The 14,892-nt window shown below is 40.7% G+C and overlaps 1 protein-coding gene across 4 annotated transcripts in view; it reads left to right on the forward strand.

Moving 5' to 3' along the window:
* The window catches only part of pde9aa (phosphodiesterase 9aa), a 107,030-nt gene that overhangs the window by 53,994 nt on the left and 38,144 nt on the right, over positions 1 to 14,892 (forward strand). For 3 of the 4 annotated variants that reach the window (XR_008341791.1, XM_053440161.1, XM_053440163.1), the window contains exons 7-12: positions 4,658 to 4,742; positions 5,470 to 5,530; positions 6,001 to 6,075; positions 6,218 to 6,277; positions 13,098 to 13,184; positions 13,360 to 13,464. Coding sequence is in view for 3 of the 4 variants with exons in the window: in XM_053440161.1 (XP_053296136.1) it covers positions 4,658 to 4,742; positions 5,470 to 5,530; positions 6,001 to 6,075; positions 6,218 to 6,277; positions 13,098 to 13,184; positions 13,360 to 13,464 (473 nt within the window). In the remaining variant the exon portion in view is untranslated. The remainder of the gene's footprint in view (positions 1 to 4,657; positions 4,743 to 5,469; positions 5,531 to 6,000; positions 6,076 to 6,217; positions 6,278 to 13,097; positions 13,185 to 13,359; positions 13,465 to 14,892) is intronic. The other variant, XM_053440162.1, reaches the window with a different exon arrangement.

Here is a 14,892-nt window from a genome sequence, read left to right on the forward strand (position 1 = left end):
AGAAAAAAGAAAACACCGAACACTTATGAAGAGAAGAAAATACACAGGCAAGTGTAGGCCTACTTTGAAATAAATTAAACAGAACTTTGTAGGGCTATTTGAGTCCTCCTAATATTTGTGGGAAATGTATGAAATAAGAAGTACGCTATTTTTAAATAAATAAAAACATATAGCTGCAGCCTAATAGCTTAGAAATATATATTTAGTTTTAAATGTGAAAACAAAAAGTGAGAGAAGTTCAGGCTGGAGGCGGACACAGAAACTGAAGCTCGTTACAAACCACCTGCAGCTTCTGCTCTGATCAAGAAGCTGCTGCGCTGATCTCTGAGCAGCTGAGACCAGAGAAACTCTGTTTTCACTGTTTCCACTGTTAAGAAGCAGCCGGTTCACGTGAACGAGCTCTGATCTTGTGTCTCTGAGCGAGTGAGCGGGGCGGGGGCGGAGCCTCGGGACCGGTGCGCTATCTGGCGCGCACACACACACACTCGCCCGCTCATGATACTTCATGACGGCCTGACACGATGTCTAAAAAATTTTTTGTGACTTAGTCAACCACCAACATTTTCGTCTCGTCAACGAAAGTTAAAATAGATTTAGTCTTAGTTTTTATTTTCAAAGATCCGTTTTCGTTACGTCTTCGTCATGTAAAAAAGATCGTTAACGAATATTTTTCGTCAACGAAATTAACACTGGAAGTTACTTGAGTTTTTTTTTTCTTATTCTAAATTCAAACACAGCAAATCAGAATGCATCATTATATCCTCACTATAATATTTCACAAATTCACTTGACAAGATATCTTATCTTCTAAATAAGACTGATAATGATATTTTTCAAAATCCACTCTCCCTGACTGGGTGTACCATAGTAGCAGTTTCAGATCTGACGCGCGTAGCCACTTTACACAAGAATGCCATTTACCTGCAAACCTGGTTGCTACAGAAACATCATGGAACCCACATGCATCTCCATCTTCTCTTTGCTTTTGTCGCCATGGTCACAGATTCTAATGGGAGCTGGAATGTTGAGCTGATTCAGAGAGGGGTGGATTATGAAAGAGGAGGATAGGAGCTACAGTCCTGCACACCATTATTGGCACCCAAGAAGTTTAAGTACATAATGTGGACCATCTCCTGAAAATAGAGAATTTATGTTTGATATAAAAGAGCAAATGATAAACAATTTAAAACAATGGTATTGGCACCCTTTGCTGTAAATAAATATGGAAACACATTATGACTCAACTGTGGTAAATCACAAATGAGAATCACCTGTGATAAATTGTCTCTGCCAATGTGACATTAATTAGCCAATGAATAATGACTTCCGTGTTTTAAAAAGCCACCTGTTATTCCCTGTTCCTCTGTCACAATGGTGAAGACAAGAGCTGTCTGAGGACATCAGAAGGGCTATTTGAATACACAAGACCTCGGAAGGGTATAAGGCCATCTCCAAAGACCTTGGTATCCCCGTTTCAACAGTGCGTAACGTTATTAAGAAGTTTGCCAAGCATGGAACTGTCAAGAACCACCCTGGAAGTGGGGGTGAAGAGAAAAATTCTTCGAAGGTTGGTGCCACACACTAAACCAAACAGGGCTTTATGGGTGTAACAACCCCTGGCTTGACCAAGCATGACGCAGAGAGTTCTGAACTGATGTTACAGCTTTTTATTCAAAACATCACATCGTGGCGCCGTAGAAACAGCGTAAAACTAACTTGTTTTATTTTTGTTTTATTTTATTTTAATAAATAAATAAATACAGATTTTAAAAGCATACATGATCTGTGTAAATATATTAATACTCTGTGATCAAAAGGACTCGAAAGGACTCAAAACTCAAACAGCAGGACTTGACTTGAGACTTGTCAGTCTTGACTTTGGACTTGACTCTGGACTTGCTTGTCTTGACTTGGGACTTGACACAGGACTTGCTTGTCTTGACACGGGACTTGAGGGCAAAGACTTGGGACTTGACATGGGACTTGAGGGCAAAGACTTGAGACTTACTTGGGACTTGCAAAAAAATGACTTGGTCCCACCTCTGTTATCAGTTAAGACATTTGAAAGTCCAAAAGCTTCTGGTAGCAGCTGCAAGTCAGCACATATGTAACGGTTTGTGGACAGAGATGGACCCAGGAGCCGAGGTATTTAACAATAAAATATTTAATATAAAAATAATCTTAACTAGACCAAAACACAAAACATAAACACTAAAAGAGTGGAAAAAACGGAAAGACAAGATCAAGAGGACAAAAACACTAGGACACTTACAAGAGGCTCAGGAGATCAGGACAGGGCAGGAACACAGGAAAGGACAGCACCATGGAACATCAAGAACATCAAGAACAGCAAGACAGTGAGAACAGCAACAACGCAAGAACAATCCGACAAGGACAAAGGGAAGGACAGAGGCTTATATACACAGAGGGAAGGCAGGGCCAATTAAACACAGGTGAAACTCGTGAGGACTGAGGAAGACAATCACCGACAGGAAGTGAAGACAAACAACACACAAGGAACAGAGACTACAAAATAAAGCAGGAAACAGAAACAGAGTGCAAACATGAAAACAACTCAAACAGAAACAACAGAGATCTAACAGATAAACAGAAAACACTTACAGAATTAAGCTTGACAAATACAATCTAAATGCCAGACTGTTACAACATATATACTTGTATTTTACTATTAGCCAGTGAAGCTGGTTTTGTTCTTCATCTGGTAAATTTGTAATTTTAAAATTTTGAAATCTCTTTTTAGTGCTATCCTTCAACTTCTTTTCTAGAGACAGACAGAGATGAAGGAGGTGTATGTGAAGGTTAAACACTAAACTTTGGCAGTTCCCTAACTCTATATTTCTGAAGCCCAGCTCATCTAAAGAATTTGAATCCAATCCCTTCTGTAACTTAACTCTGCCCAAATATTCCAACTCTTATTGAACTACTTTTTACCGTAACTTTAACAAATATCCTGGGAAGGACTTCCATTCAGGGCTCCCGCCTACTTCCTTTTTCTAGCCTGATCTGCAAAGATAGGTATACTGGGTATACGAAAATACTTTCTCAGTCCTGACATGCATACAGAATAAATACTAAGCGTGGAGAATGATCTCCGAGTCGCCGTCTCCAAAATAAAACAGAAAATGGACTTGCTCTGCCCCATGCATATTGCCCACCTATCTCATTTGTGTGTTTAAGAAATGGAAGTAATGTGTAGGCTAAAATAAATAACCCTTAAGTTTTTGCACATGGCAGCAATAAGGTGTCTGCTGCTCCTTAATCATACAGACGCGCACAGACAAACACAGACACATAGCTGCCAACTTTTCAAAAAACCTTGGAGTGAGATTTTGTAAGGGTGACCAAAATTTTGCCACGCACGCAGCCACACATGTTGGTGGCTCAAATATCAGGGTATTGTAATTAACTTGGCGTTGTGCCCTGCATTCTGGTGGTTTGTGGGGCCCAAAGTCGTTGATAGGGGCGGCCCACTGGAGATGGGCAACATTGGTTACAAAGACATAGCTGAAGGTCCACCCCCAGGAAATTTTGGTTTAAGAAGATGTTATTTTCTGCATTCTAGTGAATTTTTGGGTGGTATGCTAAAGATGTGCAATACCTGAACTTATTCGGATTCATGTTCTTCTGATCATGACTTGTAGGGCCTTCTAGACTTGAGCTGAACATTCAACCAGAAAACTATAGTTGTGCCTCAATGACTGTCTATGTACTGATGTGTCGTCTGCAAATTTCTGCAGAAATCACCTGCACACTTTTTCATGAAAAGGGGGAAAAGGATCCTCTTTGAGGTGCTGTTTGAAATCCAGTGAAGCGGTCTTGCTGGTTGTGGCTCCTGTGGTTGTGCATCTACTGGTCAGACTTTGTGTCGTGGCCAATTGCAGTTCCTAGGCAGGCTCTCGTTTTGCTGCCTTTTGGAAGGTTTTAGCAGTCTGCTTCAGGCAGGCCTACTTAGGGCTTGAAAGGGGTTGGGTAGGGAGAGGGGTCCCTGGTTGGTTAAGCAGAGCTGAGAAATCAGAAGAAAAGAGAGACACCCACCTTTCATACAGGAGAAGTGAGTAGAAAGAGAGGGAAAAGAGGGGGAACGGGGCTTTTAGGTTGAAAGTTGTGTCCTTGGGCAGGTTTAACACCTAGGTTTGAAGTTGAAGCACTCTGAGAGTCTGAGTTTTGGAAGCTCTAATTTGTCTCCAGAACAAAGAAGACATGTGGGAAGGCTTTGGCTACACCTGTAGGCCCAACTACTGTTCACAAACACCAATTTTTGTACATGTTAGTCAATCCTGGTGCTAGGGCTGCTCTTAAGGGCCGCTGTTCAGCTATTTGGCCAAACAAATTACCTTAAAACCATATTAAATTGCTTTATTTACTTAATGTATATACTTTTATGCAGTGATGGGTACAGTGCTTTTTTTTTATTGATTACATTTCTAACCGACAAAATGACTCTACATTAAATGTCACAAAAATTAAAAATCGGTTAGTAGCTATATATGAGACCAACCCATCTATCAATAAGATCATTTTAATAAATACAATAATTAAATGCCTGATTACTTCAAACGAAGACTTAAACAATTTTGGGGAAACAATAGGTCTAATAAGGTATTAACATTTAACATGACATTGTATTTGCCTACAGTGGAGGGCATGAAGGTGGTGGAGATTGAGAAATGTCGCAACGACATCAAGAAACTCCGTGAAGAGATGGCATCAAGACACAACAGGTTACAGCTCCAACAGTAACAATTCGTAAATGGTCTATATTTAAATCGTGCTTTTCTTGTCTTGACCACTGAAATCACTTTACAGTACATTTAGCCATTCACCGCTTCATAAACACAGTCATACAAAATTGGGTGTCTGCCCAATAATAATGCCTTGATTCTCACTTTTATTGCAGCTCATGCTTTTATTGAGCAGCAGACTGTTGTCAGGACATCTGCATTACATTGAGCATCACGATACTCTAAATGCCAAAATGCACAGTGGTTAGTAAGTAATTAGAATGCAATTTCCCTTTTACTGCAGTAGTAGCGGAAATAGTAGGAGCTACTGTATTATTGGCATGGGTTCAAAGACCGAAAATGTCATAATTAAAAACATATTTAAGTCATTTATTAAGGTAGCATTTGAAAGGTTATTTCTTTAAATCAGTGATGTCCCATGTGGAAATACAGTATATCACAATGTTATGATAATAAAGATAATTCAGATAAAAATGACAACAATCAGTATTTAGGTGTCACTTGTAGTTCTAGCATTAAACCTTAATAGCAGCTGTTTTTACAATGGGAATAGTAACAGACTGCTGAAAGAACATTGTTAGAAGATCTATTTTGGAAATAAAGGTAATTTAACAGACTTTGGATATTATACAGAATATACACAGTATGAAATGTTATTATTTACTCTTGTTTTTTTTCCTAATATGAAGCTGTTTTCTCTTGTTAGTAACTTCCTGGAAGACAATAAGAAGCTGACACCTCGTAGAGATGTGCCCTCCTATCCCAAGGTAAGGCTTTACTAGAAAGTCTCCACTGCAAAATAAGCCTCATGCAAGACCATTTTTGTGGAATTTTCATAATATGTCCCCTTTAACATTCTACAAGTCATGCTAGCCATCATGTGTAGCTTGCACAAAACGCATGACAACTGCGCTATTAAACAGAATAATGTCAACATAATTATGAGGTATAATTTATATGGATACAATCCATTAGTGTAATTTTTATTAGAATAACAGCAGATTAATTTCGTGCCACTCCTAGGACAGGACTACAACATATGTAAATTATGTTGGTACTTGAAAGAAAGTTAAAAATACGAGAAACCTGAGCCGTTTTCAGTAGGGATGCACCGATATGGAAAGTATTGGCCGATACCGATACCGATGTATAAAACAACAATCTAGAGGATAGCCGATACCAATGTTTGTTTCTTTTGTTTTTGTTGTTATTCAACTGCGACCTCTGTTGCCTGCAGTACATGCTGTCACAACAGACCATAGACGCCCTCAAAAAACCCTACTTTGACGTCTGGCTGTGGGAGGCCAATGAGGTAAATCTCACGACTCACAGCTAAACCTGTCTCACCCATAATTTGTATCTCTTTACTCTCTCCCTGTGTTCCATGTCGTCCTGTCTATCCGGCTGCCTGCTCTGTGTGTGTGTTTGTTTGTGTGTACTACCATCTGTCTAAGGAGACAGTAGAAGCTCTTAGATTTCCTACATTTGATGCTTGGCAGTGGGAGCCTAAAGAGGTGAGACTTGCTCTGTGATTAATCAATTTATCAATTTTGCATTAAGGACAGGCTAATAAAGTTTAATTTTGTTTTAATTTCTGATTCATCAACTAATTGAGTTATAAATATCAATTGATATATATACTTTTAATAAGTTCTAAATCAGACAATATCATTTCCTTAGTTGAAGTAGGATGTGATTTTAATTGGAAACTCACATTCTCTGGATTAAACTTACTGAACAAAAACTGTCTAATGGCAGACATTTTGATCTGAAAATAATGTTGAGTGCTTCACCTATTTAGCATCACACTTGTAAAGAACCTGATGGACTCATAATGGAAGACTTAAAAGGATCAAAATCGATACAGCTGAACTGCAATTGTTAAGCCCTATGATATTTAATTGTATTTGTGGATATGGGCTATACAAATACTATTTGACCTTATCCACAATTTGTCCTACTTCATGATAAAGGTTGGGAAATGTGTCTCCAAAGAGAATGGCATGTGATAAACAGTCTCTCTGGCGAACATAAGACTCTGAGAAATTAGCTTACTATACCTTTCTATCCACTCATCATTTCTGCCGGAAGCAAACGTTAACTGCTACTAAGATAACAAAACAAATTACCAACTCCATTACCAACCACTGTCAATGGTCAATTGTACTTTATGTAGGCGCCATCATTTGACAAGGAAGAGGAATGTTTGGAATATACTGTCAGCAATAATGGAGTATTTGAGTTGACTTATTGTATATCAAGCAGTCTTGTTGTAATCATAGTCCATGATCAGCAGCCACCATGATCCACCATCATGGTCAGATGCCACCATAGTCAATAATCCATCGTCATGATCCACTGCGGCCATCAGGATCCGCCATCAGCTGCCACCTCGATCTTGGTCCACCACCACAATCCACAAGTAGCTGCCAACACAATACAGGATCAGCCATTACTATCACAATCAGCCAGCACGATACAGGATGCGCCATTAGGATCACGATCTCTGATTCACGATCCACCATCATAATTCACGATGTGGCTGCTGCTGTGGCCCTGGATCTGCAAACGATAAGGCATGAGGACTCCTGGGAAGAAGTCAAGTCAGGAACATGTATTGATGAGATATTAATTTCTTTAATGTGATAAGGAGGAAGAAGAGATGCTCCCATGTGTCCCCTGACATTCTAGACCACGACTGGGCAACTCGCTGCTCTAGCCCCTCATGTCGCTCTTAACCCCCTCTACAGTGGTTCCGTGCATAGTGTTGTGCATGAAAACGTTCATATGATTCATTCATGAACGATGAACTGAACGAATCAGTTTTCATATGATCAACGTGAACGTTAGTGAAGGTCATTCAGGTTCATTCATAGTCATATCAGGCCATCATGTGAAATGCAAGGAGCGAGCGTGTGTGTGCTCCAAGATAGGACAAGCACACACAGGCTCCGGGGCTCCGCCCTGCCCACCCCCACTCACTCGCTCAGAGAGACACGCATTGAGATCAGAGCTTGTTCATGTAAATGAGACGGTAAGTGACTTTGATCTGAAGTTATTAGACGGTCATTAGTGACTTTTGCCAAGGCTGTCTGCTTGCGATGATGAGATTCTAACGCTGACTGAAAGTCCTCATATACATTACTTTCCTTGAGCCACTCACACAGCCGATTGGCTACAGCCTTCTTTTAGACAGGAAGGGGAGGTTTGATATTGGTCTGGATTTGCCTAAACCTCCAGGTCAAGGGTGTGTTTTTTTTTTGAGAAGGGGTTTGATTACAGCTAGTTTAAAGGACTGTGGTAACTATCCTAATGATAATGATAGATTTATTGAATTCAGTCAATTACTATTAATAAGAGGTAGAATTTCTTAAGGTAACTTTGTAGGAATGGGATCATAAGATACAACTTTGGGTTTAGATGATGATATTATTGTGGTCAGCCGATCAAGGGTAATCAGAGAGAACCTGTCTAAATAATTGGTAGAATTCTCAGCTGTTTCTCAGATTTCTATGCTTGATGGTGTATAGATGTCAAATGAGGGCAGGAGATGGTCGACTTTATTTCTTAAAGTTAGAATTTTATCATTTAAGAAGGTCATAAAGATATTGCTATTAAGGGATGGAGGAATACTGGGTTGGATGGAGGTGTAACTCTGTCAGCCTGGCTAAAGTGCTGAAGAAAAACCTGGCGGCTTTATATTCTATTTTTTAGTTAAGAGTAGTAGCCAGCTCTTGCTTTGTGGAGTGCCGTCTTATATGCTTTAACACTATCTTTTCAGGCTAGGGCATTTTCAACACAGTAGTTGGAGCGCCACTCCCTTTCTAGTTTTCTTGATGCTTGTTTTAATTCATGTCTGTTGGAATTATACCATGGAGCAAATTTACTATGTTGCACAAGCTTCTTTTTTTAGAGGCGCTATGGAGTCTAATGTTAACCGTAATCAGTTTACAGAGATATCGACAAGATGGTCAATCTCAGGGGAGCAAGGGTTTTTAAAGATTTCGTTGGTTATGTCGACGGATAGTACGGGTTTAAATGTAATTGAAATTATTTCTTTAAATTTAGCTACAGTATTATCAGATAGACATCTGGAAAATAAGTTTTTCATTAATGGTATGTTGTCTGATAATGGGAAAACGAAGGTTATTTAATGTTGGTCTGATAGAATCGGTTTATGTGGAAGTACTATTAGATGTTCACTTTTGACACCGTATGATAATACAAGGTCAAGTGTGTGGTTACAACAATGAGTGGGTTGGTTTATACACTAACTGACACCGTATGAGTCAAATACTGACATGAATCATCATTATTGTAAATATGAATATTAAAGTCACGGACAATAATAACTTTAATTATCTGTTTTTATGACTATGCATGATAAAAACTCAAAAAAAACTACAGCAAATATGATTGGCTGTTGGTATTTTTTGGATGGGTGTGGAAGACTAACAAGACTTTCAAATGATTGTAGCTTAGTTTAAGTTTAGGATTAATTGATAGACTGGAGTTCAAAATAGCAGCAACTCCACCTCTTCGGCCGGACTCGGGTAATGTGTTTATTGATATCAATCAATCAATCAATTTTATTTGTATAGCCCATATTCACAAATCACAATTTGTCTCATAGGGCTTTAAACTGGTGTGACATCCTCTGTCCTTAACTCTCAACAAGATTAAGGAAAAACTACTAAAAACCCTTTTAACAGGGTTAAAAGAACGTAGCAACCTCAGAGAGAGCCACATGTGAGGGATCCCTTTCCCAGGATGGACAGAAGTGCAATAGATGTCAAGTGTAGAGGAGAACATCATCAGGATAAAGGTTTTACCAGCATTCATAAGGGTAAACATTTTGAAGGATAACTGAAGGTCAATGACTTGAATTGTCAGTAATGGTCAAGTATCTGAGAAGGAATACTATCAAGCAGTCCTGCTGCAATCATAATCTATGGTCAGCAGCCAGCAAGATCATGATCCACCATCAAGATCGGATGCCACTATAGTCCACAGTCATTGTCCACTGCCGCCAATTAGGATCCATCATCAGCTGCCACCTCGGTCATGGTCCACCACCATTGTCAGATGCCAACACGATAAAGGATCCGCCATTATTATTACGATCAGCCAGCACGATACAGAATTTGCCAAACTGGCTCCATCATTACAGTCTCTGATAAGCGATCCACAGATCGTAATCCATAATGTGGCCACAGCTGTGGCCCTGGATCTGCAGACAATAAGGCAAAGTGACTCCGGGGGAGGGGTCAAGTCAATGCTGCTTTTGGTCGGAGGTGGTTAGCTGTGAGAGTCAGAGGCATCAACCTCCACCACGAACGGAGCTGAAGTGTCAGGGTGAATCAAAACAGGGGCAGAGGAAAACAAATACTCTAACTCAGAGAACGCAGCCTCAGCTGCCGGCGACCACCCGAAAGGGATTATCTTTTTTATCCACAAAACAGAATCCTGCCCCCATTGGTGATGGGAATGGAAGAGGGACGAATGAGACCGGTAGCAAGAGAGTCAGTGATATAATCCTCCATGGCCTCTCTCTCAAGTTTGGACAAGTTATAAAGAATGGAAGAAACAAATCACGGTCTATAATAAATACCTCCTGGAGGTGATGATACTCAGAGGGACAGAGGTGAGATCAACCGGCTTGGATGGAGACGGTGTGGTTTTTATCTTGGGGGGAATGGCGTCATGCAAACTGTGAGAGTGACAGAAAAGGCTCCAATTGGTAATGGAGGAGGTAGACCAGTCTATGTGTGGACTGTGGAGTTTAAGCCAAGGGAGACCTAGCACTAGAGGAGCAATAGGAGATCAGATAATGTAAAGTGATATTGGTTTGTGATGGTTACCAGAAAGCAGTAGAGAAACCGGTACAGTACGGTGAGTGACACAGTCAAGGAGCCTTCTATCTAGAACAAACACATTCTTGGGTTGAGGAAGGGGCTCAGAGGGAAGATTTGACTGAGTAATGAAGTCAGAGTCAATGAAATTGTCATCCGCACTGGAGTCAACAAGGACGGAAAGAGGTAAATAGACCTGAGACCATGAAACAGTACCTTCGAGTAGCAGGCGGGAAGGAGATCAGATAATTTAAGAATGGCTCACCAGTGCTTCTCCTGTGGCTGATGAGCCGCCCTTTTGGCAAGGCCGGACAGTGGGCTACCTCGGTGCGGGGGGGGGGGGCTGTCTGCGGAGGAATTACTCAGGAGGAGGATGGTGAAAGAGGAGAGTCCGCAGGACCCCGAATGTGAGGGCTCTATGTCTGACTCAAGGGAGGGGTGTGGCTCTCCCTGCCTGATCTCTCCCTGCGTCTTTCACGGAGGTGGTTTCGTCCCAAGCAGCTAACTCATCTTTGAGCTCCTCCCTAAGACCACGGAGAAAAAAACCTTGTAGCGCTCTCATCCCATCTTCTCTCGACTGCCAGAATGCGGAAGTCAATAGAATGTGAGTAATATCCTTGACACAGAGAGAGGAGCCGGCTACTGGCTTCCTTAATTTGCAGGGGGTGGTCAAAACTTTGACGAAGTCAGCTGTGAATGATTGAAAAGAGTAGCAAATGGGAGAATTACTGTAGGAAACGGCAACAGCCCAAGCCGCGGCTTTCTCCGACAAGAGACCCATAATAAAGGCAATCCGTGACTTGTCTGAAGAATAAGTCAACGACTGCTGGTTGAACACGAGACTAAACTGGTAGGGTTAGGGTTAAGGAACTGTCTACATGACCCTAAAACTCCTGCATACCTGGCGGGCCTGGGGCAGAAGGGTTAGTCAGTAACAAAACACAAGGAGCTGAGGGAAATACCTGCGGCTGCGCTACCGAACAAGACAGAATTATCTGTCAGCGTAGTGGAGTCAAGACCAGGCTTTATTGAGAGGTGATTTGATGAATGACGGCAGGTGTGCCTTGTCAGCTGCAGCGGGGAAGCCAGCCACACCCCCTGCCACACACACGACCTGCAGTGAAAGAACAGAAAGGGGAGGGGGAGAGAGAGAACACCAAAACAGCCAAACATAGAATCATCACAGACTATTGTATATAAGCAATACTTACTTGTTCTATAAATAATTAGAACAAAACCAAAGAGAAAATATTGATTAAAAAAATGCTGACATAGAATTAAAGATACAAAGAAAAAATTGGTTTATAAAAAAAAAAACACATTAAATATAACATTTATATAACATATGTTAAAGCTTTTAGAGTTGGACAGTTCAATGTTCCATTATCATTTTGTATCCAGAAAGCAGCTCATAGACTGGAAGTGCATTAATAATGGGGCGCAACACAGTTTAGCGACCCTGTCAAGGTTGGTCTGTCAAGCTCCGGAGATCTAAGCCAGGGGTGTCGAAACTTTTTGTCCCATATACAGAAAAATATAAAAAGGACTGGGCCACTCATTAAACGTGAGGTATACTGCCTCACTTCTAATGCACTAATATTGGCAAAATCAATCAAATGCAGGTAAATTACTTTTGATAATTGAACATGTTTGAAGAAAAAAAGCCTCCATCATAGTTCTCCATAATGAGATTTTCATATTATTTTTACAAAAAAGTTGGCAGGTCATTCTCTCAGTGACAGCATCAGATTGGTTCTTAGGGTGCTGATCCCCCTTCATTGTCCTGTTAAAAGGCAGAGACAAGAAGAGAAATAGGGGATGTGTATATTTCAAGCTTATTACACAATTTAATTATTGGGCTTGTTAACAAATTGTCATCAAGTTTAATTGACTGAATTTATTAAGTAATTGGGCATATTAACAAATGAAAACTGTGTATTTTTTTAACTCACCTGTAATGGGAAGATTGTTACGCCCAGTGGGAGCAGCATTGGTCTTAAGAACAGCTGGCAGGCCAGGAGTAAGTTTGGTGCCACCTAGTGTTTAAACCAAGAAGTGCAATACAGTGGGCCATAGTCCCTTATATTTTTAGACTTTGATACGGGCCAATTAAAAATGGATGCCGGGCCGCAGTAGGACTGCGGGCCGTAGTTTAGACACCCCTGATCTAAGCCAATCAGTGTGTGTAAGGTAGTCACTATGCACACTGCATTAGTGGAGTAAGTGAGCTGGATGGAAGTATGGGGTCCTCAGTGAGTTTTATTTTGTCTGTGTGTTATGCCTGATAGAGTTTTACCTAACTGCTTAGATATTGTATCAGATCCTCTGTAAAAGTTAGCACTAAATGACCAGCCAGTGCCCTACTATATGCTCCTGCGCTACAACATACACTTTTGTTTTTTGTTCATAGCTTTGTATATGGTACCGGAAGATCCCTCACTGCATACAGACACATCACAACTGCTTTCCTTTGTTCTTCCAGATGCTGAGCTGTCTGGAACATATGTACCATGACCTTGGCTTGGTTAAAGACTTCAATATTAACCCCATCACACTCAAGAGATGGCTGGTGAGACCTGGACCACAACAATTCAAATAGATTTACAGAAACAATGCAAGAACTTCCAGATTCCTGACCAAAGTTATAATTGCACAGCTTCAATATTTAAAAATGTTGGGGATTTATGTGAAAAAACACAGAAAGAAATAATAACCTGTCTCCATTTCTTTCTCTCTCTGCGTAGTTATGCATTCATGACAACTATAGGAATAACGCCTTCCACAATTTCCGCCACTGCTTCTGTGTCACCCAGATGATGTACAGCATGATCTGCCTCTGCAGCTTGCAGGTAATCAGCTTCATAAAGATGAGACTGCTGTGAGGTTTCATCCAATAATGACTTTCAACTGTACACTGAACCAACCTTTTTGTTATCCCCCCGGTATATATGCGGTGCAATATAGTGTTCAGTATACAGTGCTGTCAATCTGTCTTTCTGCAATCAGTTTGTTTCTAGAGCAGAACTCATAAACCTTCAGGAATTTCATGAAACTTAAAAGTTATGTGAATCAGATATTTAATTTGAGTCTTATTATTATGGGTGCCGCCTAGTGGCTGGCACCTCTAGGAAACGCTACTATTCCGAGGTGTTACTATTACTATTCCCCGTCACTTATTATCAGGGGTGGACTGGGACAAAAATTCAGCCCTGGCATTGTCTGTCCAGACCAGCCCACTACATTATCAGCGGACACCACATAGAAGTCCACAAATCTCGCGGCGTCTTCTCTCATGCATACTACTGTTACCACCTAGCTCAAAGATGGCTACAAGAAGGGAGGCCACACACAAACCTCTCAAGCCAAAAGTAAATTTATTTAACTCCAAATCAAGATAGCTCTAACTACGTAGTGGGATGTGTAAAATATGTAACGCGTCAGTGGTGTAAACAGTGTTTGGATGTGTGAAAATAAGGTGTGATGTATGTTGTAAGGTGCAGAAGCAAAGAAAAACAAAGGCTGAGGGCCCCATGCCCCTGGAAGCAGCCTTTAGATCTGCAGCTGAAGCCCAGCCCAAAAGGGCAGGCCCAGGGTGACGCCCCTGTTAGCTCTACCTGTGTCTGGAAAACAACTCCTCAGGCTCTCACATGTCAAGTGGTCAACCTGAGAAGGACATGGATACATTATAATGTCTCTAATCATCACAAATTAAGTATGATTTCATAAAACATAAAAAATGATAAACTCACCAGACTAGAGGAGACTCAACAGACAAACTTTGGTACAGTGAAGGCAGAGAGTGGAGGCAGACAGAGAGCAAGTCCTCGAACATGGACAGAGGGTGAACAACTCCTCAGGCTCTCACATGTCAAGTGGTCAACCTGAGAAGGACATGGATACATTATAATGTCTGAAAAATAGAGAAAATGTTTTCCTCTTTCCTGCAACTAGAGTTGAGAACTTTTTGGATGTGTGTTTCTTTTAAAACCTTTTGAAAATTATTATAATTATGAAGTATGAATTTATACATTAAAAAATACATTAAACAGTGGTCCCAAATGTCCACATATAAAACAGAGGGAGAACGACTCCTCAAATATATCACAACAACCTGTAATAATTGATCATTTAGTGTACACAATCACACCATTAAGGATCAACACATAAGCACTCTCATCTCTATTTACAGCTCAGAAAGTTGACTGGTGCTATGGCAACAGTAAACGACGTTAGCAGCTCTTAGCTAGCTTAGCTGAATCATCTGAACAACAATAACC

Source organism: Pleuronectes platessa, chromosome 14 (genome assembly GCF_947347685.1).
Source record: "Pleuronectes platessa chromosome 14, fPlePla1.1, whole genome shotgun sequence".
NCBI lineage: Eukaryota > Metazoa > Chordata > Actinopteri > Pleuronectiformes > Pleuronectidae > Pleuronectes > Pleuronectes platessa.